Below are 27701 nucleotides of genomic sequence, written 5' to 3' on the forward strand. Positions count from 1 at the left end.
ACAAGTTCAATCTTAATGAAATTCAAAAGTTAAGGATATTTCAGGTAGCCCGTTCATTAGAAATCAATTTCGTTCAAATCAGCTGTGCAGTTTTCAAGATAATGATGTTTCATGATTTTTAAATTTTGATACATAACCTCTAAACTAAAAATCCGATTACAATGAAATTTAATAGGGTCTTATGGGACAATGAGACCTTTCATTTGCAATTAATTTCATGAAAATCGGTCCAGCCATCTCTGAGAAAAGTGAGTGAGAATAAAAATCTGCACATACACACACACATACACACACACACATACATACAGAAAATGCTCAGCTCGTCGAGCTGAGTCGAGTGATATATGCCATTCGGCCCTTTGGAGCACTTTTATACTTTCGGTTTTGCAAGTGATTGCTATATCTTTTTAGGAGAAAGGCAAAAATCCATAGCGGACCGATATTTGCGCTACTCACTGTAGTCTCCCGCAGACTTGCTACGCTCACCTCACGCATACTCGAACAACGCGGCTTTGTTTTTGTTTACTTACTGCAGTTGAAAACACGTGCATTTCGCGGTTGTTCGTTCGGTCCGCATTCGTTAAATCGCGCCAAGCTGTTTGTGGTTCAACACTGCGCCAGTAGTCGGCTTCGATTAGGTGTAGTTTCAGTGGTCTTATTGTCGTAAAGGTAAGTGCTATTGACTTGATCAAGTGAAACAATTACGATGCGAATAAAGTTATCTAGTTCTATGGCGTAGCTGGCCCTGCTTTTCGGGGGTTCCGAATATCGATCAGTTTTGTCGAGAGCGAGAAAGTAGCCCCGGTTTGCAGAGTTTGCATTGCATTGCATTGTCGTCTTGGTGTTTGCGTTTGCTAGCCGGTTTATTTGCGCTTTAAACTTTGTAATTACAAGTTCGCGGCGGCCTGCTGCGCTTGTGGTGGTATTTCTTGCGCCGCTAAGTGGACGTACACTTGCGCAAAAGCGGTTTCTATGATATGCTGTTGGCAGCGTTTGTTACACGACATTGCCAATGGCAACATTCATGCGCTAAATTTGCTTTCTAATGTGCGAAGTATGAATTAAATTGATCAAAAGTAATCTTTCTGTTAAGAAGTTTGAATATTTCATTAATATAACAGAGTATTCAGCAACTTGTCCTTAGTGATATGTAACAAAAATATACACGCTCATAATAGTTTGTTTATTGATCAATACCTTTACCGGATGAGACAAACTTGCTGCTAATTTACTCAACATCGTGTGTCGGTGTGGTGGTTCGCTTTGTGGGCTGAGGCGGCTTAAGCCATTTACTTCGCGGGCACGGTTCGCCGTCAGTCAGTCCGATCGTAAAGGTTGAGCAAGTTGTGCGCGTTACTCTGCTTTCCCGAGAGGGTGTCTGCGAATTACACTCCCAATCGCTTTATATGGTTGTTGCCTAAATCGGACATTGCTTTCGATTTTCTTTGGCTGTTGAGTTACGGGTTTTTGAACCGAATTGTGCGTTTTACTTCCAATCAAGTGTGTCGTTGGAAACTCGACTGTGTTTCGCGTGTGACGTTTCTTATCGTGTGTTTATTATCGGACGCGACAACTCGTTACGTAGTGGCAAGATGGCAAATTCAGGTAAACGAAGTAACTTTAGAGTACGATATAAATAAGTTCGATTCCAATTGGGAATTCAAGGGCACTATTTGCACTTCTCACGTGATCCCGATGCAAGCGTACGACAGGTCTCGTGTCCTAGCATGCTCGCGTTTTGAACAGAGGAGTGCTGCTGGAGATAAAGAACACGATCTACTGTGGGGTGAATGTGACTTTGAGCCAAGGGTAATGCAGTCGGTGAGGCTGGCCCAGCATGCTCGACGGTTTGTATGCGCCACTCTACTGTGACTTAGCTTGTAGTAGGCTTTGTCGGAAGATTGCGTGCAATGCAAAGAGCACTACGATATTAGAACAGCGAAGAATTGTAGCCCGAGGGCTATGTACTAGTTTAGCTATTCGCTAACGGGTTGAACTATGTATCGCGTAAGCAGCGATACAAAAGTATTCGAGTGGTGATTCAAGCCGTGAAGTGGCATTTCAAGGGCTATTTTGTATTGTGTTTACCATCACTACATATACATTTTGATCAGTGAAATGAGACAAGAATTTGAATTAAGTTTCCGGTAAACAAAAAATAAGTTTCACTGAATAATTAAAACCAAACATTTGCTTACCACAGCAACCCACGGATTATGTCGGTTGAGGGCTGGCGGGCGCACAGTGAGCAATCGAACAAAATCGGACAAAATCGAAAATATAAATTTAATGCAAACAGTCTGTTGAATCAAAAATTGAAAAAAAAATTGCTGATGGTTTTTATCATCAAGACTGCAAGCAATTTAAATATAATCTAATCACAATTGGTCGCTTAGTGATTTTTTTTATACTTTTTATCATTACATACTACTACACTCTTCAAATTGATAAACTCCTGCTTGATAAAAATTGGTCCGAAAACAATGAATATGTTAATTTTCGTGTTCAATGTAGAGTGAGCGCTCGACAGCTCAAGTGAGTATATAAGAAGCTAGTTCAAATGTCATTCAAATATGTATAATTTAAACGAGTTTTGAGCGGTGGTTAACTATAGTTATAGTTGCCAAAATCGTTTGCGTTTGACTCTAGTCTATATTTTTGGCTGGAGTGCTTTTACAAACGGAAGAAAAATGGAATATATACAAGCTGTGTGTAGTTTTAGAGGAGAATAGGATGGTTATTGCGAATTTTTTTTTCAATATGTAATTTCGGATAATATGATAAAATCATACCTAGAAAATTTCCCGTGGTATTGTAATAGGAGAATCCGCCACAATAGATCAAATAACAGTTCGCAGTGGAAAATGTACCCAATAGGAAAAAAGAAACATCGAAGAAATGTTTCGTGAATAAGTATAAATAGGTATAAGTGTGGTTCAAATTGACAGCCGATGACAGTTAATTTCGGTTCTTACTTTGTTTTCGCTTTGTATTCGTTTCTCCCTCGATCAAACTCATGCCTAATAAATGAATAACACAAAAAAGGAAAGCATACCAGTATAAAAATACATTGATTAAAAAACAACATCAGTTTGGTACTCAGCGCCCAAAAATTAGACTGTTTTTAACCAGCATTTGTGTGGAATCGACACACTGTGTAGTGTGGTGTGATAAGCCGTGTCCATTACCGTACTCCCGCGAAGTCAGCTGCAATGGGGCCGATTAGGCATCGCATCACCACCAGTTTCTCACGTGAAAGTGCCGTCTCATGGCTCCCAATTATTGTCTTATCATGAGCTTTTCGCCGTTAACTGGGAGGCGATTGTGGCGTGAGGTCACCTCACTGCGGCGATTGATTCCTCTTTTTTTGCTCTCTGTTTGTTACGCTGCACCCGATGGGGCAATAAACTTATCTACTCGAGATTGAGCACCCAAATGATATGATAATTAGACCGATTTCGGTTTATTCTGAACGTCAACTAGCAAATGCTGCTCACTTGACTGGTAATAACTATTCGGATAAAATAAAAATGTGGAATTCCATACTGAATGGAATGTGATGTTTTGTTTGTTCGTTTTTTGAAGTGGCCATGGTCACTGTTTATGGCAGCTACCACTCCTAGTGAAGCTATTAGGTTCGTATTAATCTCGCGAATTTCGTCGATCCAGTTTGAAAACAACCCATCGAAGAGAACCGGTTTTAACTTTGCCTGTGCCTTGGATCTGATTACATCAAACAAGGCTATACACTGGCTGGCTTATCATTCAGCTTCTGTGAACGAGATGGGAACTCATGTTATGAAGATGGAGGATTTGTGAGTAGCAGGTTTACCCAAAAGCAAAAGCACGCATAACATACGAAGTTGTTGAGATCTTTCTATTGATCGATAAGATTGCGGCTTCGATTGTTGTTTCACAAAAATGAATTTTATCATTGCGGAATCGCACTCGTATGTAGTGGATTAATTGTTTACCAACATCGACCTAGAAAATAACAATCGACAATTTTCTTGAAATATTGGGCTTCTGGATTTTTTTAATTTTTTTAATTAAACGTTTTTTCTGGAGGGAAAGCCGTTGAAAACCGTTATGTGCTTGACAAAAAAGTACCTTTACGCGTCCAACGGAGTACCCGGGTACTCACAAATTAAAATTCTTATAAGTTTTGCAGTTTTCCTCCTATGTCGATAGTTTTAGCACCAAAAGATTCAGAAGGTCATCTATATATTTTCAAATAAGCGAAATTTCCGAAAATCTGGTTTTCCGGGTATATATTCCGAAAAAAACCAAGCTTCGAATGTGCGTATCGTTGAAAAAAGCAGGGATAAAAACATTATAACTTCTGCCTTACAGTGACGAACCCGCTATTCGACCAATTCAATATTCATTAAATAAATGATCAAACCAGCAAGAGAAGCAACGCAAGGACGAGTGATGGAATACAACGATTCTATGACACAACGATTCTATGACACAACGATTCTATGACACGTTCGAAAAACTAAAAACAGAAGAGAGTTCTAAGAAGTTATAATCTGAAACAATAAATGCATTGAAGGAATTACAGCGCTAGAAACCCATCTTCGAGGGTCGCCTTATTCAAAATCGACGATACTGAGAGCTTCTATTCGCGAAGAAAGAACGGAGCGATTCAACCGTTAGCCCAAATTTTAAATTTGACGATTCGCATTGTTTGATCAATGTTTATGTCCGGTTTTATTTTGGACCGAACTGTAACATAGTTGTCCGTGCTAGGTAACAGACTGGGTTAGGCCAAAATAAATTGAACTGGACATAAACATGAATCACAAGAAGCACACTGCAGGAAGTTTAGATACTGTCTGAATATTGAATATTTGAAGAACCTAGTCTTGTGTGTCAATTTTTGCCCACGATTTTTTCAATCCAAGAAATCAAAAAGTGAACAATAAAAACTTCTGGAAAAACTGGTCAAATTTTGCAGCAAAACTGGTTTTGTATTGTTCTTATATAATCAAACATATAAAACTGTGATTGGTTCTCTCATTAAAATGACACATTTAAAAAAACTGACATTTTCACTCCCAGACGCAAGTTCGGACATCGGAAACGGAAGTATGCGGATCGACAGTTTCAACTTCGCCGCGAATCATGCGGGCTCACCAAAAGTTTGAGTAATGTAACCTTTTTGTCATATGAGTTCGACCGTTTTGATTGTTCGGATTTAAACCTTTTTTTTTGAGATTTAATGAACTACTACTGAAGACTATTCAATAATGCTTATTGGTCATATTTCAGATTTTTCATTTGGTTTTTACCTAGTATCAATCAAATATATGAGAAAATTGCGTGGTTGGGCAATGAAAACGCGTGGGGGCTAAGCCCCCCCCTAGCACATCCGGTAGCTACGGGCCTGATAGTGCAGCTGATTTAGCTCAAATTTATCAAATCATCACAACGATGTTTAGGAGTAGAAAATCATTCTCAGCTTCAAACTCTTGGTATCTGGGCATGGGGCCACCGGGAGATAATGAGCCTAAATCAGTCAAGCTAAGCTAAGTATTTCGATTTTGTTACATATTACTACTACTGTTTATATTTCTGATAAATAACTTAGATATTTGTCAGTAGTGAAGGGTACGGTACGTTGGATATATTTTCTATCCTTCTTCTAGATATTTCTGGTTCATACTCTTCAGCCAATTGATTATAGAAGCACAATTAGTTTATCTATATTCAATTGATTTAAACCCTCAGACATTTGTAATGCTGTTGGGGCCGAGCACAATTGTGTCTGGCTTATTCCAATTGAGTACAAAATTGTTTAACTTGCTGATTTATGATTTAAACTAGCAGACAATAGAATCCGCATCCGAATTGTAGCATTGAGAAAAAGTTGAGAAAAAATATCGCTTCATAAAATTCTTTTGCATTGGGAAGGGACATGGTCATGCGAAATAGGAAAAATAAAACACAAAAGATGCTACGGATATCCGCATCCGCATGAAAATCGACATCCGCATCTACATCTGCATCCGTAATCACATATCCGCATCCGCATCCGCGTCTGCAGATGTCTAAAAAATCACATCCGTAACATCCTTGATATATACATAGGAAGGCTGTTGGGGCCACGCACAACTGTGTATGAATTGTATTTTCATTTTTGGAACCAAGTTAAACCAACTAACAATAAGAACACAAGTGAATATTCTTATATCTGTATATATCAAAAGTGAATTAAATTCTATAATTAAAAACCGCTCTAATGCAACAGTATAGATGTTGTTAAAGTCAAGCACGCGTAATAAAAACAATATCGAATATTTTTCTTAGTCAACGCAACGAAAGGAAATATATCCAATGTATTAAAAACTTCGCAAAGCTCGTGCGCTCTAGGCTCAAATCAGCGCGGGTAGCAATCTATTATTCTAAATCAATCGATAAAATACTAAAACAATCATTACAATTTTATGGTCATTATTTAAATCTCGTCGATGACCAACCGTATTTTTCAAAGACTAGATAAATCGTAAAGAGGGCATGTGAGAAGTCATCATATTGAATTTTAAATGAAATTTTCAATTCATCATACTCAAGTAATTTAACAATTGCAGAATAACTCATCCCTAATGGATATACGAAAAATATATTCGAAGCTGAAAATATGGGTTCGCTCATGCAAAAGTCTGAAACAATTTTATCCTGAGAAGTCCAAAACGGCCCACTAACAACGCTGAGTATATAAAGTATGAAATACACTCCAATCAGTGGCGTAACCAAGAAGGGGCCTTAGGGTTTAAGCCTTCGATATTCAATTTCTTTTTAATATAAGGGTGGAATGTATGAAAAATCCGTCTTCCAGAAAAAAGTCCTAATGCAAAATTTCAGCTTTATCGGACTAAGCTTAGGAAAATGACTGGAGAGCGACACTATACTGACGACTTTTCTCTCTTTTCACTCTAACAGCCTCATGCATGAGCTATTCATGAGAGCTCACATACAGCTACAGCTTACACAAGGCAAAGAAACTGTCTTGTGTTACGTACGACAGCTCATTTTTGCGATTGTTTTTTGTTCGTTCGGACATGACAGCCTAGTTTGCTCATTTTGAGGATGTTCTGTTGCTGTTGATAGCCTGCTGATCGGCTGCGGCTGTCACCGACTCGCATTTTTTCGTTTCTCCTTTTTCACAGGCCGGTGGCATATTGAATACAAAGCAAACCGTTTCCATTGTTAATTTTGTTCCCCACGTAAGAAAAAACGTGCTTCGTACCATCTCTCTTTCGTTCTCTCATCGGCCTTACTGTCGTGAATCATAATCACCTGACATCCCGCTCGGACTCGTGCTGAAGGATGTCGGAAGATTATAGGCTGTCATTTGCGACAGCTTGGAAAACCAACTGACATAAGGAGATGAAAAATAACAGCCCGTATGGAGTTGCATGTGTGCTGTCGTCAGTTGCTGTCGAACTGTTTACCTAAAACAGTGGTCGCAGTAATCCAAATCTTAGAAAAAAAAGACATTTGGTCTAAAAAATCGATTTCGGAAATTTTATGCTTATTATCATCGGTCAGAAAAATGTAACTGTGACGGCTTTGAGACACGACATTCCGGAAATCCGATTACATAGGCTATATTAATCTTCAAGACCTTTGCCAGATACTTGGGTTGCATATGTTCTCGTACGTGCGGAGAAAATAACGACCACCTGGACTGGAGTCGCGTTAGCTTGATTTTATTAGTAAAATATACTTAAACATAATTTTCTCAAACCTCGGATAGAATAAGTTCTCTTTTTTATTTTTCTCCCTGTCATTCTCCAGCTTTTTATTTATTGGCTTTGTTTTCGTCACCTAAACTTTTCACGAAAGAAAACTCTATCGTTACTCTTTTTTGTCGCCTACTCATTTGAGTACCATGCGAACGTCGTTTTCTCTCCCACGGGAACAAGGAGTCTAGTATCAGCAGTTTATTTTACCTGGTTCTTTGAAGAAGGCTGTTGTTTGATAACGCTGGAATTTTCATGTGGACTTCTTTCGAGAAGATAGAATCTTTGATACCTACCTTGAAAAGTCGATTTCCATCCGCACTCTGCTGTACATTTTATGTTGTTCTCGAATAGACCATTGGCTGAGCCACGCAACGGTTTATTGAGCAGCAAGCGCGTTGCACGGTAACCGGTATCGTAAAGATAGCAAGAAAACACTATGTTTTACGTTGTTTTTACCTATTCTCTTTTCAATATTCGCGCTCACACCCCTAACACCATAACCCATGTTGAGAGTAAGTGAAGTGAGTGCGCTAAGCCACTGATTTTCTCATTCCGTTTCGCTAGATTTGAAAAAAAAACTAATTTCTACGAAAAAATTCTCTGATTTCATACATATTTTGAAGCTGCGCGAGATCAATTGACAGTAATGTTCGAGTGGTTTATTTTCAGCATGTTTTATACTGTAAAAATATTAAAAAACTCGAAATATTAAAAATTTAACTAAAAAATGTACAATACACTAATGTTCTGATGTTCGTGAGATCTTGCTTGAAAAGTCTTTAACAAACTCGAAATACTTAGTTGATGAAGTCTTATCCTTGAATTTAGGAACTCTTGAACTAGGTTGGATTTTGATTCTCTTATATCCGCTCAAAAAGGAATGGTAGATTTCCTAAAAATTACGCAGCCAACACATAGAGCTAGCATACAAATACCCAGCCGTAAATAGTGTGGTCTAGGACCCAGGTTTCACAGTGAATGTCACCTGCGACGTTTCTCTCGCTTACGAGAGTCCCGTAATAGAGCTGTATTCACTTCACTCTGATTTCACCGTGCAGTGAGTCCCCTAATAAGCACTATCACCTCAGAGAAAGTCAGATAAACTTCAACGTCTGACATGCTTATCAATTACTAGAGCGAAGGCCACTGCACCATTCGAAGCCTTAGAAGCTCATATATTCTATATATTCTAACCTTGCATCAACATGTATAACTTAAAGCCAAATAAGGTGCTCTCAGACTCAAACCTCCCGGACGAACACATACGATTCGCATAGATTCTCTAGGATTCCTCACATTGGATTCATGAGCGTCCTTGGAAAGAATTCCTGAAACAAGAATCCTCAGGAATGCCCTGTATATGGCTCTAGGATTCTTGAATAAGAATCGTGAGTGGGAATCCTCCGGATCGTGTTTGCGATTCCTTTCACGACTCCGTCACCGTGTTAATCGGTATCCTGGGGATTCTTACTCAGGATTCTCTGCGTGTTAGTAAGGAGTGTTTGAACTTTTTGGGAATTGAATCTTGTGGGACATTTACGGATGTTCAAAGACTTCCAACTGAACACCTTAGTAACCATGAATGAACACTGGATGGACTCTAAGACTAACATCAATGGATCAGTCTTATTTTATACAGTTGGCTCTAAAATTCAATTGCTTATTCAACATGCACTGAAATTTGTTTGGTTAGGAAATATTATGCACTAGAACATACAAATGTCAGTCTAAGTTAATTTAGGATTGTATTCTATCCCTCCGAAAACTACAACATTCTGTTTGAATTCAGAGCTCAGAGGCTAGGAAACAAAGATGATCGATGGCAACTGGAGGGCTTCCTGCAAAGCAAGACAATCTTAACTATTCATTACACCAAGTAATAGAATCACACGAAACCTACTCAGTATGAATAAAGCTGTTTTGAGTACATTAACTGGCTTACTGACTGGACACTGTCCGAGTAAGTATCACATTAAAAAGTAGCTTAACTAGCAGATGACATGTCGTTTTTGTAATTTTGAAGTAGAAACTTCGGAACCCTTACTGTGCCAATGCAGGGGTGAAGTGCATGAAAATTGGAGGAGTATACCACAATATATCTAACTAATGGTAGCAGAGATCATACTTAAGCTCCTACAGAAAAAAATACTCTTCAATGGAGGTGAGTATTTTAACAGCTGGGTATTTGTATACGAGCTCTACGTTGTCTAAATATGAGAATCAGATATAAAGCAATGATTTCGGAAGGCTTCGTTATTGCAAGGTGGCAGAGCTCGTTCCGACAAGCACTTAGTCGTAGATTCAGATTTTGAAAGAATGTTTTTTTTTTTGAGCTGGCAGAACTTTTAGCTCCAAAATTTTCTAAGTCGATTTTTTGAAACTTTTTTCTAGAAACATTAGATATTGAACTTTCCATGCATTTTTAGGACATTTGCCATTAGAACAAATTCAATTTCAAACATTTCATGAACTATTATACAGGGTGTCCGGATATTACCCGTACAACTAAATAGTGTTAAAATTAGTCTTTATTGACGACTTAAAAACCAACATACATAGTCTATTATATAATTATGTTCACAAGAAACAAGCGTTATTTGTTCATTTCAAAATGGCCACCCCGTGCTGAGATACACGCCTTCAAATGTTTCGGGAAGTTATCCACGATGGCCGCAAGTTCTTCTGCAGTTATTTCCTCCCAAGCCTTTAGAAGAGATGATTTCAGATGTTCTATTGATTTATGGGGTGTTCTGCAGGCTCTTGCTCCAAGATGGACCAAACCGAATAGTCCATCGGGTTCAAATCCGATGAGATGGAGGGCCATTCTTCTTTCCTAAAAAAGCTCGAAAAAAGGCTTTCACAAAGACTAATAGTCTTTTTTGCCCCATGAGCTCGGTGCCCAGTCTCGCTAAAAATCCAGTCTTTCTTGCCGAAATGCTGTGCTGCCCAGGGAGCTACTGAGTCAGTCAGTAGCTTCTGATACACTGTTTGGTTCACTTTTACCCTTTGTCGATGAAGATCAAAGGGGTTTTCCCGGCGTGAGTTATTCCAGCCCAAACCATGACAGAAGCGGGATGATGACTCCTTGAAATACTTCCTCGATTTTTGGAAGTAGCAGGAAGCAACTGCTGATCATTCTGATGATAGTGATGCTGCTCGATAGTAAAAATTTTTTCATCGGTAAACAGCACTGATCGATGACGGCCCTCTGCCAATTGGTTCAGAAGAACCTTAGCTTTTCTGAACCGGTTTGCTTTCATGGTGTCATTTAAATAGTGGTTTTTGCACAGTTTATATGACTGAAGCTTCAAATCATCATGGACGATGGCAGCAACGGATGTTTTCGAAATTTTTAATGATTTCGCCAACTTTCGGATTATCTCGCGCATTTGTGAAGTCCGAACGGTGCGTTTTTTTCCTCTCCCGGTGCGGTCATCTAGCGTTCTAAGCTCTTGGAATCGTTTTATTGAATCACTCACAGTAGATTTCGCCATATTCAGGGTCTTCGCAATCACTGACACATTTTTTCCTTGGCGAAGCAGTTCAACAACAGCTCCGCGCAACGCATTCGGCTTCATTTTGCAGGAATTTGAAATCACAACTGTATAAAACTTACTGCGTATACTTAGAGTCAATAGATCAAGATATTATACCATACAGGTATGGTTAGTTTAATCCGTTTGGTTGTGTAGAGGCATGCTGTAAAAGTATGTACGGATAATTTGCGGACACCCTGTATGTGCAATTTTTAATCGGTCGAATCGGATTCCTTCGAGAAGATGAAACTTTTAAGCCAGGTCCGCTAAACCGCTAGAAGAAATTTGAAGATCAAAATTTTCCCATTTATTCCATTGACTCATGCACTTTCAGTGGAAGATCTTCTAATATCATTTTGGGGATTTTTGAAGTAAACGTACGCAATCCATGAGTCAGGCGCAGGTTTCGATTTCTTACCTTCGGGTACAAACAATCTTGATTCTAGAATAATAATTGAGTTGTTTTACTAAGTTGGAAAACTTTGTAGTCTTGACCGGAGAGTGAAAAATGGCTCGTGAGCTGGTCAAATAGACACAAACACGGGTGATCACAAAGCATAACAATCGTGATATTTAAAAAAGCACATAGCATCCGCTCTGCGCAAATTATGATTATGATCGTATGATCGTGAATTGCACAATAGATGGAGAAATATTGGTGCTCTGGTTCTGTATTAATCCATACCAACAATGACTAAGCTACTGGAAGCTATCGGACTTGATCTGGCTGTTAATGATTTTTGGTTGAATAATCTACCTGATATGTTGTTTGGTTGAGTAAAAAGCGAGTATCCACAATTATGTTCTTACACAGCAAAACCTTCAACGTATAACGAATTTTCCCCCTCTTGCGTCATTCCTTACGATCGCTTTGCAATCTTATCAAAGAAATGATAGCGTTTTTGCTCGAATGACTGGAACATAGAAAAACACATACACAATAATAGACGAACCGTATCACCTTTAAGCCGGTTTGTCATCTCATCCGAGCTCCCAGGGGAGGTCACGAGTTCATCCATCATCTAAGTAATGTAACCGATTGCGTTCGATTCAGCGATCGTTGCGCAGATAAGAATCCTGAATCGCGAATAAAGCGTAGTTTTGGCTCGAGCTTGACCATGAAATGATGACAAACGGCACCAACCGTACCGTCAACGGGTGTTGTTTTATAAAACGACGACGAAGTATGAATTATTAAATCAGAATAATAACTTCTTCATATGATGATGCAAAATACGTCCAGCTTACGGTACAATAATTAGTTCTAGGAATGGTCAAATGTGCTAGTACTAGTGCTTCGTTTATCGAATCGTGCCCGCTATGCCCTAGGAGTTTTAGTAGTTTGTGTGCATTTTAAAATACTTTTTTCGTGGTTGATTGCTCGACGCACCGGTCTCCTATTGCTAGTGCACATTACTGCAGTCCGAGTGGCCAAGTGCAGGTCAGTTCGCGCTAAGTGCACCTCACTTGTGCTCAGTTCAAATTAGACCGTTTAGAAAGTACTAGTAATTTGTTGTTCCAGGAAGCTAAAAGATTCATTTTTATTGTTTTAGCAAACCGAAACGGAGGCGGTCTCCCCAACGGCAGTGGTCCTCACGAAACTTTGGACGGCGAGGAAGCATTGGCCATTATCCGACGGAACTTGAAATCGAGCGCCATGGATGACGAGGGAACGCATTTCGATTCCAACATTCCGCATGTCTTTGTCGTGCTTGGGGCATCTGTAAGTATTTTATATTGTTTAAGGCCAAGAGCAATCGAACTTGTATTCTAATTAGTACCAATCATTCTGCTTAATCGCATTCTTACCTTTAAATTAATTGAACATCACTACCGTACCGATTCCGACGTCCAAATCACGCCATACACCAAACGTCGTGTTGCGTGAAGGACGGCAAAACCCGATCCTAACGGAGTCGAGTGCACGCTTCGGTGACGTCTTCGATAGCAAACAGCGTTGGCATGATGACTTGGATAAATTCGAGTAGCTGCGCCACAGTACTTAAGTGGCGTGATGCCGCTTCGATAAAAACGTTAAACCTCCTAGAAGATTCGCTTGTTTTTGCCTCCGCGGTTGAAAATAAAAATTGTTGTTTTTTTTTCTTGTAGCGCTGCGAGTGGGTACTTGACCTGAAGTGGGGCTTCATGGGCTGTTAATTGAATGCACCTGCGTGCGTTGATTTTTTGGTTTGGATGAATTAAAATATTGTTTCGAATAGTTTTTATTAAAGTTTTTGGGATTTTGTTTTGACCGCCAATGACACTCAGCTCTGTTCAATCGTTAGGTGCTTAAAATTGGCTCTCTAAATTTGTCCGTGCAATGTGACTCTAAAACTACTGAACCTTCAAATTTGGCACGCTTATGCTCAAGCAACTGATTTGGTACAGTGATCGTCATCGGGTTTCGGTCCGTTGCGGTTGAAAATCGGAACGGCCTCCAAAGACCATTCTCGTTTTGGTCTGACTTTATTCAGAAGTTTGGGTACAAAAGAGATCAGTTATTCGAGTTGCAAAATGTTGGAATATATGTATAAGAACAATTTCATTTGATCAAAACTCACACAATCAATTTTTCTTCCAGGGTGACTTGGCAAAAAAGAAAATCTACCCAACCTTGTGGTGGTTGTACCGGGACAATTTGCTGCCAACGGTGACCAAATTCGTGGGCTACGCTCGCAGTAAACTGTCGGTGGTAGAGTTAAAGGAGAAATGTCGGATCTATATGAAGGTTTGTTGAAATATCAGTATGAATCAATCCAGCTATGACTCAAGCACCGCTCCATTTAAGGTTGAACCGGATCAGCAGGAAAGATTCGAGCAGTTTTGGGCGTTGAATTTCTACGTCGCCGGCAACTACGACAGTCGGCGTGATTTCGAGCTGCTCAATCAGGAGCTGTGCAAATTTGAGGTTGGTAAGACGGCCAATCGGCTGTTCTATCTGGCGTTGCCCCCGTCAGTCTTTGAATCCGTTACTGTTCACATCAGGAACACTTGTATGGGACTGAAGGGTTGGAATCGAATCATCGTGGAGAAACCCTTCGGTCGCGATGCGGATAGCTCAAACGCACTTAGTTCACATTTGTCAAAATTATTCACCGAAGATCAACTGTACCGAATCGATCACTATTTGGGAAAGGAGATGGTTCAGAACCTGATGACGATTCGGTTTGGTAACCAGATATTCAGCCCAACTTGGAATCGAAATAACGTGGCGTCGGTGCTGATTTCGTTCAAAGAGCCATTCGGCACCCAAGGACGAGGTGGATATTTTGATGATTTTGGAATCATTCGAGATGTCATGCAGAATCATCTGTTGCAGATTTTATCGCTGGTTGCCATGGAGAAACCTGCCACTTGTCATCCGGATGACATTCGTAACGAAAAGGTGAAAGTGCTGAAGAGCATGGAATCGCTTACTATCGATGACGTTGTACTAGGACAATATATAGCCAATCCGAACGGTAAAGATGACGATTCCCGAATGGGCTATCTAGATGACCCGACTGTTCCTAACGATTCAGTAACCCCAACATTTGCGCTTGCTGTACTTAAAATTACCAACGAACGCTGGGACGGCGTCCCATTCATCCTAAGATGTGGAAAAGCCTTAAATGAGCGAAAGGCTGAAGTTCGCATTCAGTATCAGGATGTTCCTGGAGATATTTTTGATGGAAAACCTAAACGTAATGAGTTGGTGATTCGTGTTCAGCCAGGCGAAGCATTGTACGTGAAGATGATGACCAAATCGCCCGGTATCACCTTCGACATGGAAGAAACCGAGTTGGATCTTACGTACAACCATCGTTATCAGGATGTTAAGCTACCTGACGCCTACGAACGGTTGATTTTGGATGTTTTCTGTGGATCCCAGATGCACTTTGTGCGATCGGATGAACTCGGCGAAGCCTGGCGAATTTTCACCCCTCTATTGCACTACATCGAACGGGAACGTCCGGAACCGATCAAGTACGTACATGGATCACGCGGTCCCAAGGAAGCCGATCGCAAATGTGACGAGAATAACTTCAAGTACTACGGATCGTACAAGTGGCACCGAAAGCACTGAACACGAACGGATATGGCTTAACCTATGGTTGCCGTTTTACCTTTGTTGCCGTTGAAACTCATTTATTATTTATTAAACTCATTTGATCTTTCATCCGCTGTATACAAAAGCAAACGCTCAGTACTCCCTTGACGGGATCTACGCAAACACCGAAGGGTTTCATTTTGGACTTTCACCTCATTTAATGTTATGATTTCGATCGGAGGCATTTTGAAAATGTTTAGTTTTGTTTAACAAAAAAAAGTTCCCTAATAAAACATTCCTGAACGATTTTTTGAGAGAAAAAAAAAACTGGAATCTGCGATTGTATAGTTTGGGAAAACGCTTTCTTGTTGTGCAATCTGCTTGCCGCGTTCGCCGAATACATGTGACGGGATGTCACGCATGCGTTGTACTAAGGTCAGCAGCACCTTATTGTTTGGGTTCAGGTTAGTCTGCAAACATCAATTGCTGCTGTCAATGAGCGCCGTGTGCAGCATCCGGTTAGCATCCTCCTCTGCTCAATCGATAAACAGATTTCGCAAGTTTAAGTTTGCTCTAGCAATTGTGTCACATTAGGCAGATTGTAAGTAAAGATAGTTATATCGTTATCAAAATATTAGGACTCAGATGTGTTATTCGAGAGATGTGTGCTTCTATTGAATAGATTTTGTTTTTGTAATTTGTTGATTTATTGTTATTGAGTGTATAGAGTTAGTGGTGTCAATTATGCTGATGCTAGTTTATATTTATATATCATCTCGAAGGAACTTGTTAGAAAATATGTTAATCAGAAATCCTAAATTGAATTCTCAAGTTTAACATTACTAACAGACAAAATCATTGCTTTTTCTAATATAAGCTTCACCCTGATGCCTCCGACAATTCATCGGATAGCTGCAATACTAGGTAGGTACCTAATTATTTTACATTTTTGAATCGGCAAGTCATGTAACTAACTCTTATTTAATATTACCAGTTTCTGTTCGCCAGTGCGAAATATGAAAAAACGGCAAAACCCCAAATTCGAAAGTTTAAATCTATAAATCACTCAAATCTAAGAGTTTTTTTAATCCAAAATCCAATGGATTCCGAAAACATAAATCCAGAATCTGTAGCCCAAAATCCCAATCTACAGTTTAAAATCTAAATTCCAAAGACTAAAATTAGAAAATATACCATCCAGCATCAGTCCCACAATATTCCATATTCTAGTTTCTCTAAACAAAAGTAGGATTCCAAAGTTCGCAATCCACATTCCAGAATGAATAATTCAAACCCAAGGTATGATAATCCAGAATTATTACTCCAGAAGAATCTAGAACCTAGTTACTGTTATTTAAAGTATGATTCTAGAATACAAGAGCTATATTTTAGAATCCGGAATTAGGATTCCATAATCTAGAACAATCCATAATCTAGAATCCACAATCTGGGATCAAGATTTCGGAAATCAGAATTAAACTTTGCTCTCATGAATTAAGATTTAAGTAAACATTGCGTTACCTTTACTAATGCACATTACCGATAATACACAATACAACGTTTAAAAGCCCTATTTCAGAGTCAAGAATCTAGGATCCTCGATCAAGAACTCCAAATCCAGAATCCAAATTCAAAATACAGAATTTGAGACCCAAATGCTAAAATTAGAAACCGTATTTCCAAAAATTAAAATCAATAAAATTGATGATCTAGAATCATGATTCCACTATTCCGATTTCCAGATCAAAATGTTCCATAATTTGAGCTCCAGAATCCACAATAGCTGTTCTTGTATAAAGCTTCCAGAAACCAGGATTTGAGAGTAAAAATTATTCAGAATCGAAACTCCGGAGTCCAGAATCAAGGTTACAGGAACCATTACAGTATTCTATAATTCAGAATTACGATTTTGGAATTTAGAATCAGCATTCCAAAATCAGTTTCTATTATTCAATATTGAAATTCTTATTCCAGAACAAAAATTCCACAATTCATAACTAAGATTGCACAATCTAGAATTTTCAACGAAGAGTCAAAAAGCCAATCAAGAATTGAGAGTCCAAATTTCAAAATCTATGACCCAAAAACTTAAATTCCGAAAACCAAAATCGACAAAATTGAGGATAAAGAATCAAGATTCGCCAGTTTTACATTCTATATTCAAATATTTTAAAACCTACACACCAAAATCTGAAAAGAATTTTCAGCAAAAAAAAATAATGAAAAAAATCAGTGAAAATATTCTTGCTGATTATCAGCATTCAGAATTCTGTTTGCCGAAAATCAGGAAATTGCAGGTAATTGCTGAATTTCTGGCAACTCCATCCGTCAAACTGTCAGAACAATCGCCATTTTGTGCGTAAAAAGGTAACAAAATTATAGAGAAATAAAAATGAGCTTATAAGCGTATGTATCATTGATGTGGAATTTAAAAAAGCAATGCATGCGCTTAAATAAAATAATTGTGATATAAAGAAAATGTTTGATAAGTTAATTTTTAGTTTTTTCTAGGAATTTAGGAATATGGGCAATATACTGTAATGTAATTTCTGCTACCAATTAGTGGAAGGTTATGTCGATGGGCTACAAAGACATTTGAAAGTTCATACTGATAATACAGATCCAAAATCAGATAACTTCAAAATAAATATTCGCAATGTAAAACATTTGTTTTAACAAAATAACAAAAAACAAAAGAACATTCTGTGTGTTTTCTAACTTTTGCTGAGATACATCAGCAAATTCATGTCAAATGCTCAAATGCTGAACAGGCAGCAATTTATTTAAAAAACTGATTTCCAGCAAAATGGTGTCAAAAATTTGACGTTTCGATTTGCTGATTGTTTCAGCGAGAAAGTTTGCTGATATCATAGCTGATTTTCCTGCATGTAGAATATCAGCAAAATTTTACTGGTTTCCAGCAATAAAAATTTAATGTGTAGGAACCAGAATCTAGTTTCCAGCTTCCATAAACGAAAGTAAAATTCCGAAACCTGTGGGTATACATTCCAGAACCAAAAAAAAAAAAAAAAACGAAAATCAAGGCAAGATGTAACCAATATCGCACGCTAGCCTGGGGGGCTAATGCGGTCTCGATCAATTAGATTAGTTGAGAGAGTTCGTTATCGATATTGTTTTCGGCACATTTTGCATGTTGTAGGATAAGTACAACGATACACCGTGCCCCAGTGCTGAGTCGAGAAAATTTCCAGCTCGAAAAGATCCTCGACTTGATCGGGAATCGAATCAAACATCACAACCGTGTGGGAGAGCTTGCTGACCGACATCGCTAACCACAGAACCACGGGTTCCTACGAAAGGCAGAAAATCAAAAGGCAGAATCACGAAAGGCAGAATCACGAAAAGCAGAATTACGAAAGGCAGAATATTTCATAAGGCAGAATAACGAATGGCAGAATCTCAAAGAGCACGAATGGCAGAACCAAAAAACGGTCTATTTTTTTTTAATAACACACACTCGCGGCCTTTGGCCGACTCTATTGTCCAAGTGTATGCTGTCCTTACTCGCTACCGCTCGTTCGGACTTAACTAAGGGAAAGAAAACCTGTTTGAATAATCCTAGAAAACCAATAGATCAGTTGTTTGTATGCGAGAGGCCGCCGCTTCCGACGGCGGGTCGGCGGCCGGCTCGGACCGCGGAAACCACGGCGGCTTTGTGCCGCCTCGGTTCCTTGTCCTCGATTATGCGTCTTCGCCGCATGAATTGTTTTATGTTAATTATAACCAACAAGCCGTTGAGACTAGTGTAAGTTATACCTAACATCGAAAAATTACTCTTCGCGATGCCGTGAGAGTCTTAAGGACCTGAGCCAAACCAGTTTGCGCGTTTCGGATCTAATAATTGGGCTTGATTTGCACCTCCCATCAAAACAGGTCATCAAATAATAAATGTAGAGTAACAGCTTTGGTACCGTGACCAGGATTCGCAAAGGTCCAGAACAATGATCGCAAAATGTAAAATGTAAAGCCATAATTCCGAGCAACAAATCGAGAATCTCGATTGCACAACTCGTAATTTTAGAATTCAGATTCCAGATTACACAATCCTCATTCCAGAATCAAGTTTCTAGGATCCAGAATTCAAAAAGAAGCATAATCTTGAATCAAAATACCAGGATCCGGAATCAGAATTTCATAATAAAGAATCACAATTCCATAATTCGGGGTTAGAATTCCATAATCGACAATCAAGATTACATAATCCGGAATCAGGATGTTGAAACTCAGAATCAATATTTTGAAATCCAGAAATAACATTTCATGATTTAAAATCAAGCTCTATACTTCAGAATTCGAATTCTGTAATGAAGATCCCTGAATGAATAATCCAACAGGAAAAAATAGAAATAGAACCTTTATTTCTGAGTTAAGGATCCAAAATCTGTGATCAAGACCCACAATCCACAATCCAAAATCCAGAATATTAAACATACAATTTAAAACCTGAAACCTCAATTTTGAAAACCAAAATCCTTATCTGAATATTACAAAATCTAGAACTCAGAATCTAGTTTCCGGAAACCAAAATAAGAACCCTAATTTCAGAGTCTCCCGAATCAAGATTCAAGAAACCAGAATTGAAAACAGGGTATTATAATCCAGAATTAAGATTCCCAGAATCCAAAATTTGGAATCCACATCTAGAATCAAGGTTAATAAATCCAAAATCAGGATTCCAGATTTCAGAATCAGGATTTTGGAGTGCTGTATCAACATTCCATAACCTAGAATTAAGCTTTAATAACTTGGAATAAAGACTTTATTATCCAGAATGAAGATTCAAAATTGCACAATCCATCATCTGAAACCTTTAATCTAGAATCAAGAAGTCAGAATCCTCGATTAAGAATTCGATGACCGGGTCTAATTCCAATATTAGATCTAGAATCCAAAACCCAAAATTCAAGATTCGAAACCCTAGTTCCAGACACGAAAATCGGTCAAATCGAGGGTATATCGATATTACAATTAAACATCCATATTCGAATATTCCAGAATCTAGAATTCATAAACTAATTTGTATGAATCAAAGTAATACATCAGAAAATCCAGTCGACTCGCCATCTGCAACACCAAAATTGGTCAGACGAGTAACTTGCCGCTTGCCTCGTCCCATTTTTTTTTATTCTCGCTTATTTTCCGTCGGTCTAGTTCCGCCACTGTTGTGGCCAATCACCGACGCCCAGGGAGGCGACTCCACACCCAGGACCCTAACTCACGACCCGTTTATTAACGGACCGGCGCCAACGGCTTTACTTCCTCATGCGATGGAAGGCGTGAATCCAGAGATTTTTCGCCTCAGAAAATCTCCCGGTGTCGACTAGGATTGAATCTAGACCAGTTGGGTTGGTTGTGAGTGGATCACGCCACCTCACAACCATCGACACCTATGTCGGCGGTGGGATTCGAACCCAGGCGTCGAGCGTGGTTGGCAGAGACTTTACCAACCACACTAGGCCCCCGCTCTATGCCTCGTCCCATGTAATAGGCCCCAAAATCTAGAATAAAGATCCCAGAAAATAACTTAAGATTGCAAAATCTAGGAATAAGACGAAATATGACGAATCCAGAATTATTGATCAAGAACCTGGATTCCAAATCCAAAACCCAAAAAATTTAAATCTGAAATTTTAAACCCGTAATCTTTAGTTCGAAAACCACATATCCATATCCGGATAATCCAAAATTTTGAATGCACCTGGTCTCCATAAACCTGAATTCAGAATCTGTATTCCTGAATCAAGATTCTAGAAACTGGCGTTCAAAAACAAGTTATCATAATCCAGAATCAAGAGTCCGGAACTCGGAGACCATCATCTGGAATCAAGGTTACAGAATCCATTATTAAGAATCAGGATACAGGAATTTAGAATCTTCATTCTGTTATCCAGAATCAAGCTTTCATAACGTTTGCATTATAAAAATGGACTTTTTTCGGATGCTGATAAAAAAACAACTAAGTCAGATGATTTAGTTTGATAAATTTCTGATGGCAAGTAATTATATTAGCACCGAAAAATTTCTACGCCCTTGCGAGCGGCCTTCCGTTCATGATTGTCAGCCACAGCAACACCTCGGGAACTTCATATGTGATTCCTGCTGCTTGTAGATTTCTCGAAGGCTTTTGACAGGGTTTCTCACGTTAAGCTTCTAAAGAGATTGTCAAGCCAATTCATGTTCAACAGAGCCGCTGTGCAGCTTATACAATCATATTTGACATCACGATTTCAGGTAGTTACTACGGATGGTTGTTTCTCAAACCAAATTGAAATTTTGTCAGGTGTGCCGCAAGGATCAATCCTTGGGCCACTGCTTTTCTCTATGTTTATCAATGATTTGCCCGGTATCTTGAAAAACTGAAAGGTTCATATGTTCGCCGATGACGTTCAATTTTATTTTTATTCACGTAACCTTTTGGCTTCGATGGCAGATCTCATTAATGATGATTTGTCACGAATTTTCGCCTGGTCTGATAGCAATCTTTTACCAATAAAGCCTTCAAAAACCAAGGTGATGCTAATCTCCCGAAATCGTAATATTAACAATCTTCCTGCAATTATCTTAGGTAACGATGTCATAGAACATGTTTCTGGAGTGTCTATTCTTGGCTTCATGGTGCAAAACGATTTTAATTGGGAGAGTCATATAAGTAACCAGTGCGCTAAAATTTATAATGGACTTAGGGTTCTAAAACTGTCTTCAAGTATTATGTCAACTGCTATAAAACTAAAGCTATTTAAAGCTCTTATCTTGCCTCACTTTTTGTATGGAGATGTTTTTCTGTTAGATGCTTCAGTTTCAGCGTTGGAAAGGTTGCGTATTGCACTAAATTGTTGTGTTCGTTTTGTTTTTGGATTGTCGAGTTTCTCTAGAGTATCTCATCTCCAACAGGAATTAATTGGTTGTAGGTTTTATGACTTCTTTAAGTTACGAGCATGTTTAACGTTATTTAAAATTATAAACACATCATCACCTCCATACTTAAGAGAGAAGATTTATTCCTTACAAAGCAGTCGTACCAGAAGCTTTTTACTTCCTATATTTCAAACATCACATTATAAAAATACTCTGTTAGTGCAGGGCATTGTTTTTTGGAATCTGCTACCTTCTGAGCTCAAAAATATACCATCCTTAAATGGATTCCGTCGTGAATGTACAACATGGTTCAATAATGGGAGAAGTTAAAAAAATAATACTTAAGAACTATTCGTTACCATCAGAAACTCAAGTTATTCTACTATAAAATATTAAATTGTAGTAAATTAAAAGGTGTTTCCTTACACTACAAAGTTTTTGAACAAATAAATAAAAAATTAATAAATGCACTTCACCTCGGAGCTCACTTCCTTCGTGGGAGAGTAAAATACAAAGTGCCCTGCCAGTCGTTGCCATCCAGGGTGAGATATGTCGCGTCGTCTATCACCATCGCGATTCGCCGGGAAAATCGACTTGTCCATTTTATTGAGTCGCTGCCGCTGCGTCATTGCCTGCAGCTTTGAGACCAGTCGTCTTGACATATGTATGTTCATGTTCGGCAGGTACTTTTTCACTGTTTGGCCGATTGCACCCACCTCCCGGCCGATGTAGCGCAGCGATGTAGTCACTTTTCCCTCGGTCTTCCTCTTTAGCATCCGGCCGTCCAGAACCGGGCTTCCTTTCGATGCTCTGATTGCTGTACAATAGTGCCAAAATGTTGCAGTCGAGTACCGTTCTTTGATGAAATCAAGAAAACGGACTAACGATTGGAAACTTGGGACGGCGAACTGCCGATCTCTCTATTTCCAAGCTAGCGCACGAGTGCTCTCCGAAGTATTTGAATTCTGCAGGTTCGACGTTGTAGCACTGCCGGAGGTGTGCTGTAAGGGCCCAACAGTACGTACGTTCCGGGATGATCTGCGGCAACACAGCTTTTATGGTGATAGGCGAGATGTGGAAACTGGTGATTAGATGGTGGCCAATCACCCCTCAAATGTGCAGGTTGAGAATCAAGGCCCGGTTCTTCAACATCAGCATCATAAACGTGCAAAGCGCTCATCTCGGAAGTACCGAAGACGACAAGGATGAATCCTACGCGCAGTTGGAGCGTGAGTACGATCACGGCCTAAAACATGATAGATCTTTATACTGGGGATATCAACGCTCATATCGGCCAGGAGGAGGAATACAAACTGGAGGGTTCAGCGTGCACCAGCTGACCAACGAAATGGACTTGAGACTTATAAACTTTGACACCTCCAAGAACATGGCCGTGCGTAGTACCTGATCCCATCACATACAAGAACACCTGGAGGTCACCAAATCAGACGTCGAGGTCAGATCCTATAGGAGCGGTAACGTCGAATCGAACCACTACCTGGTGATGGTTAAGTTGCGCCCAAAACTCTCCGTCGTTAACAACATTCGGTGCCGACGCCAGCCCCGGTTAGATCACGCGCGACTGAGCATCGCCGAAAACTATCAGGCTTCGTGGAAGGACAGTCTACGACGGACCAAATCTTTGCCTTACGTCAGATTCTCTATAAATGCCGTGAATACAAAACCCCCACGCACCACCTATTCATCGACTTCGAAGCCGCGTAGGACACTATCGACGGCTTTCTGGGGATTTCGGGTGGATTCTCGGGTCCATTAGAATCCCGCAGGGGGCTTCGACAGGGTGATGGTGTCTCCTGCCTGCTATTCAACATTGCGTCACAGGGTGTAATGAGTCGAGCGAACATCAACACGCGGGGTATGATATTCAACAAATCCAGTCAATTCGTTTACCTTGCTGACTACATGGACATTGTCGGCAGAACAACTGCTGTGGTACACCAGAACCGTACACTAGACTAAAACGGCAAGCAGTGAGGTTTGGGTTGCAGGTAAATACGTCTAAAACTAGTAGCTGACCGGCAACGCCTAGTCAGTAGCATTATGATCGACGGTGATGAATTGAAGGTAGACGATTTTGTCTATCTTGGTTCACTGGCAATTGAGGACAACGATATCAGCCGTGAGATCCGGAGGCGTATTTCCAGCGGGAGTCGTGCCTATTATAAACTCCAAGAGCAATTGCGATCAAACACACTAAGCACCCGTAACCTGTACCAAACGCTCAAAAGACTATTTGTTTTCTATGAGCATGAAACATGAACAATGCTCGAGGAGGACCTGCAAGTGCTCGGAGTTTTCGAACGACGGGTACTAAGGACGATCTTTGGTGGATTGCAAGAGAACGGAATATGAAGGCGGAGGATGAACCAATAGCTCGTGCAACTCTACGGCGAACCCAGTATTCAAAATGTGGCTTAAGCTGGACAGATACATTGGGTAGGACATGTTGCAAGAATGCCTTGCGAAGATGGTGTTTGCTTCGAATCCGGTAGGAAGAAAACGACCAGGGACGCAGCGGGCAAGATGGGTAGACCAGGTGGAGCGAGATCTGACGGGGTGTACTCGATGTCCCAGGGATTGGAGAGCGGCAGCCAATTATCGAGTGAATTGGAGAAACTTTGTTAATCAGGCCATGTCTCTAGTAAAAAAATAAACGGATCAAGATTTTATAATTTAGAATCCCAAAATTACCATTTTGGAATCCATTTTGATGCAAAATCAAGAATCCAGAATCCGTGATCAAGAACCCAGATTCAAAAATATATCATCAGAATTCCGCTTCTATAACCCAGAGCCCCTAATTCACAACAAAGATTCTAAAATTTTCGATTTAATAGAGATGCAAGATCCAAAATACCTACAATTCCAAATTTGGAACCCAAATTCTAGAAAACAAAATCGACAAAATCAAAGATCGAGACTTCACAAATAAAAATTTTAGATTTTGGATTCAAATATTCCATAGCTTTAAATCCAGAAGTTCTATAAACTAAGGCAGCATTCCAAAATCCAAAAGCTCTATTCCAGAACTAAGATTTCAAAAATCAGAATTCCAAAGCAGAATTTAGAATCGCAAATCCAGAATATATGAATACTGAATCCCGGTACTAAAACCAGACTCCAGAACATAAAATCTAAATGTCAAAAATAATTAGATCTAAGAGTTTTTTTTTCGCCAATTCAATAAATTTTGAAATTAGTTTCAATAATCGAGTAACGACTGGCTATGCTACTTAATGGTTTTCTTAATTTATCAATCAAAATGTAAGTTTGAAAACTTTCATAATAGTTTCGTGTTAACCTTTCAAGCACTCTTTAGTTCTACGTTTATCGGTGGTGATGCCGCCTTAGTGGAAATCCCGCAGCAGGCTTTTCGCATCACTCCTAACGATGTGGAAGCCCGTATCGGCGAGGAAGTAGTACTGCGCTGTGAGGTGGAGCACCTCGCCGGACAGGTCCAGTGGGTGAAGGATGGATTCGCGCTGGGATTCAGTAACGCAATTGTTGGCTTTCCTCGGTTTTCACTGAATCAAAACCATAGCGATGGCGTTTACAACCTTCGCATCACCAACGCAACCCTGGACGATGCTGCCAACTACCAGTGCCAGGTTGGTCCTGCGAAGCATAATCGCCCAATCAGGGCAGCAGCGAAACTGACCGTCCTCGGTGAGTTTGGTCGTTCTTAACCTGTGATTTCTATTTCTTTACCGTTTGCTTCTGTTTCATTAAAGGTTCGATGAAGAATCGCCGTGGAATGCATCATCGAAATTGAACTATTTAATTATCCGTCCATCCGAAGGTCCTGGTCCTACTGTCATGCAAATGATCAACCAAGTCAACAGCTCGAAAAAATATCCAGGATTCCTTCTTTTGAAACGTGACCAACCGTAGGACTTGAATTTAATATAACTGAAAGCTTTGAATTACTTACATATCAACATATCATGTCGTCCAACCAGTGAAAAGTTCACGCGCGTATTTATATTGCAAATAAAAATTTAATTGCATTTTTTTGGTTATCAACAGTCCGATAATCGGATGCATAAAAATGATGCGTAATTACTGGTGCCGTCGGTTGATTTGTATAGAATCGAATACAAACGAAATTATCTGACAGCCATAAATGGGAAAGAAATGCCCCGTTAGCCAGACTGATAACCCCTGCTTTAATAGATTAAAATCCCCACAGTATACAGTGTTAAGGATAATATCTTTTTTTTATTATTTATGATTGTTGGCAATCACGTGAGCATTAAGTCCGTATAGTCACGTTCGGTGTTTCTCTGGAAGAAGCATTTACGTGACAGCAAAATTATGGGAGGTGCACGCTGAACATCCGGGTCCCGGGATGAGGAAATGCAGAAGATGCAGGACTGAAATTTATGTGTTTGTCGCTGCCTCTTTCAAAGTTTGTCTATTAGGCAACCATTTGTGCAGTCGCAGTTTTGATGAAGGTCAGGAAGCCGACGTCATATAATTGTGTTTGTTAGTTTTAATTTGAGTGAAAAGTTGGTTAGAATAGCACTTTTTCAAATATTCTATTAGACAAAAAAAAATTACTTTGAGTTAATTGAAATTCCGTTCTGATTCTAGTTATCGTCATTTATTTCAACCTCAGTAGCGTAATCATTCTGACAAATAACGTGATGCAGTACTTCAATGACATTCGTGAAACTAAAATTAAAATGCATATGATATGTCATCTGGAGTAAGTAGCTTGTTCATTGCATTTGAAAAGCTATTGTATGCGCAAGCTTTGCGATATTTGTTTCATGCAATGAAAAAAATGAAGCATCATCGGCAGCGTAAAATTGCACCGAATGCATTCGTACTCAGTGAAATTGTATCTGGGTTGCGTCAGTGTAATTGCTATTTCTAGCTAACTAGAGGAAATGTTTGAAAAAATCCAGTTGCTGTTAATGGTAAAAATTCTCGTTCCGGTTTACCATAACTTTTTCAGATGAATAAAAAGGTAGAGAATGATGAATAAAGAGGTAAATCAACCTTTTTATATTCGATGCATCAGTTACGTGGTATTTTAGTCATGTTTGACGTAATATTAATCACTTGGATTGCTTACTTCGCAAGACATTTTTGCCATTTTAAACATTCAGATAAGCATTTAGTACTGTAGTTCAACGTGATTTTCCAACTTCAAATCCAACTTGTGTTAATGTTATTGTGAATGAAAATTCAAAACCCGCATACGGCAAAAATCAGGCTCAACCCAATCCAGATAAGTTATTCTCGGGATGTGAGACGCGTACAAGAAAGCGAGAATTAGGCCGTTTCTGTGCGGAACGAAAAATTCAATAAAAATAAAGGGTTATATACGAAATCGTGATCGACAGAGCTCGCCATATTTACATCCGTGCATGCTCCGGTCGTGTTTCGGTGGGAAAATTTCGATATACCACGAATAGGAATGGGTGGGGTAGGAGGAATATTTGCGCCTGATTGGGGAAAAAAATCGAAGACGGATCG

General features: G+C 39.4%; 2 protein-coding genes across 5 annotated transcripts in view; one reads left to right on the top strand and one right to left on the bottom strand.

Moving 5' to 3' along the window:
- The window catches only part of LOC129719497 (glycerol-3-phosphate phosphatase-like), a 393537-nt gene that overhangs the window by 137962 nt on the left and 227874 nt on the right, over positions 1–27701 (bottom strand). The gene's annotated exons all lie outside the window — the stretch shown is intronic.
- Positions 538–26266, top strand: LOC129719494 (glucose-6-phosphate 1-dehydrogenase). 4 transcript variants are annotated; one of them, XM_055670872.1, is made up of 7 exons: positions 538–669; positions 12844–13013; positions 13872–14018; positions 14079–15921; positions 16198–16244; positions 25527–25883; positions 25949–26266. In XM_055670872.1, exons 2-4 carry the CDS (start codon positions 12948–12950, stop codon positions 15354–15356), a joined length of 1491 nt encoding a protein of 496 aa, XP_055526847.1. In that variant the 5' UTR covers positions 538–669; positions 12844–12947; the 3' UTR covers positions 15357–15921; positions 16198–16244; positions 25527–25883; positions 25949–26266. The 4 variants fall into 4 exon arrangements, with proteins under 4 accessions (XP_055526847.1, XP_055526844.1, XP_055526846.1 ...); XM_055670869.1 differs by lacking the exon at positions 538–669 and adding an exon at positions 1309–1605; XM_055670871.1 differs by lacking the exon at positions 538–669 and adding an exon at positions 12580–12789.

The sequence above is a fragment of the Wyeomyia smithii genome, chromosome 2, assembly GCF_029784165.1.
Source record: "Wyeomyia smithii strain HCP4-BCI-WySm-NY-G18 chromosome 2, ASM2978416v1, whole genome shotgun sequence".
NCBI lineage: Eukaryota > Metazoa > Arthropoda > Insecta > Diptera > Culicidae > Wyeomyia > Wyeomyia smithii.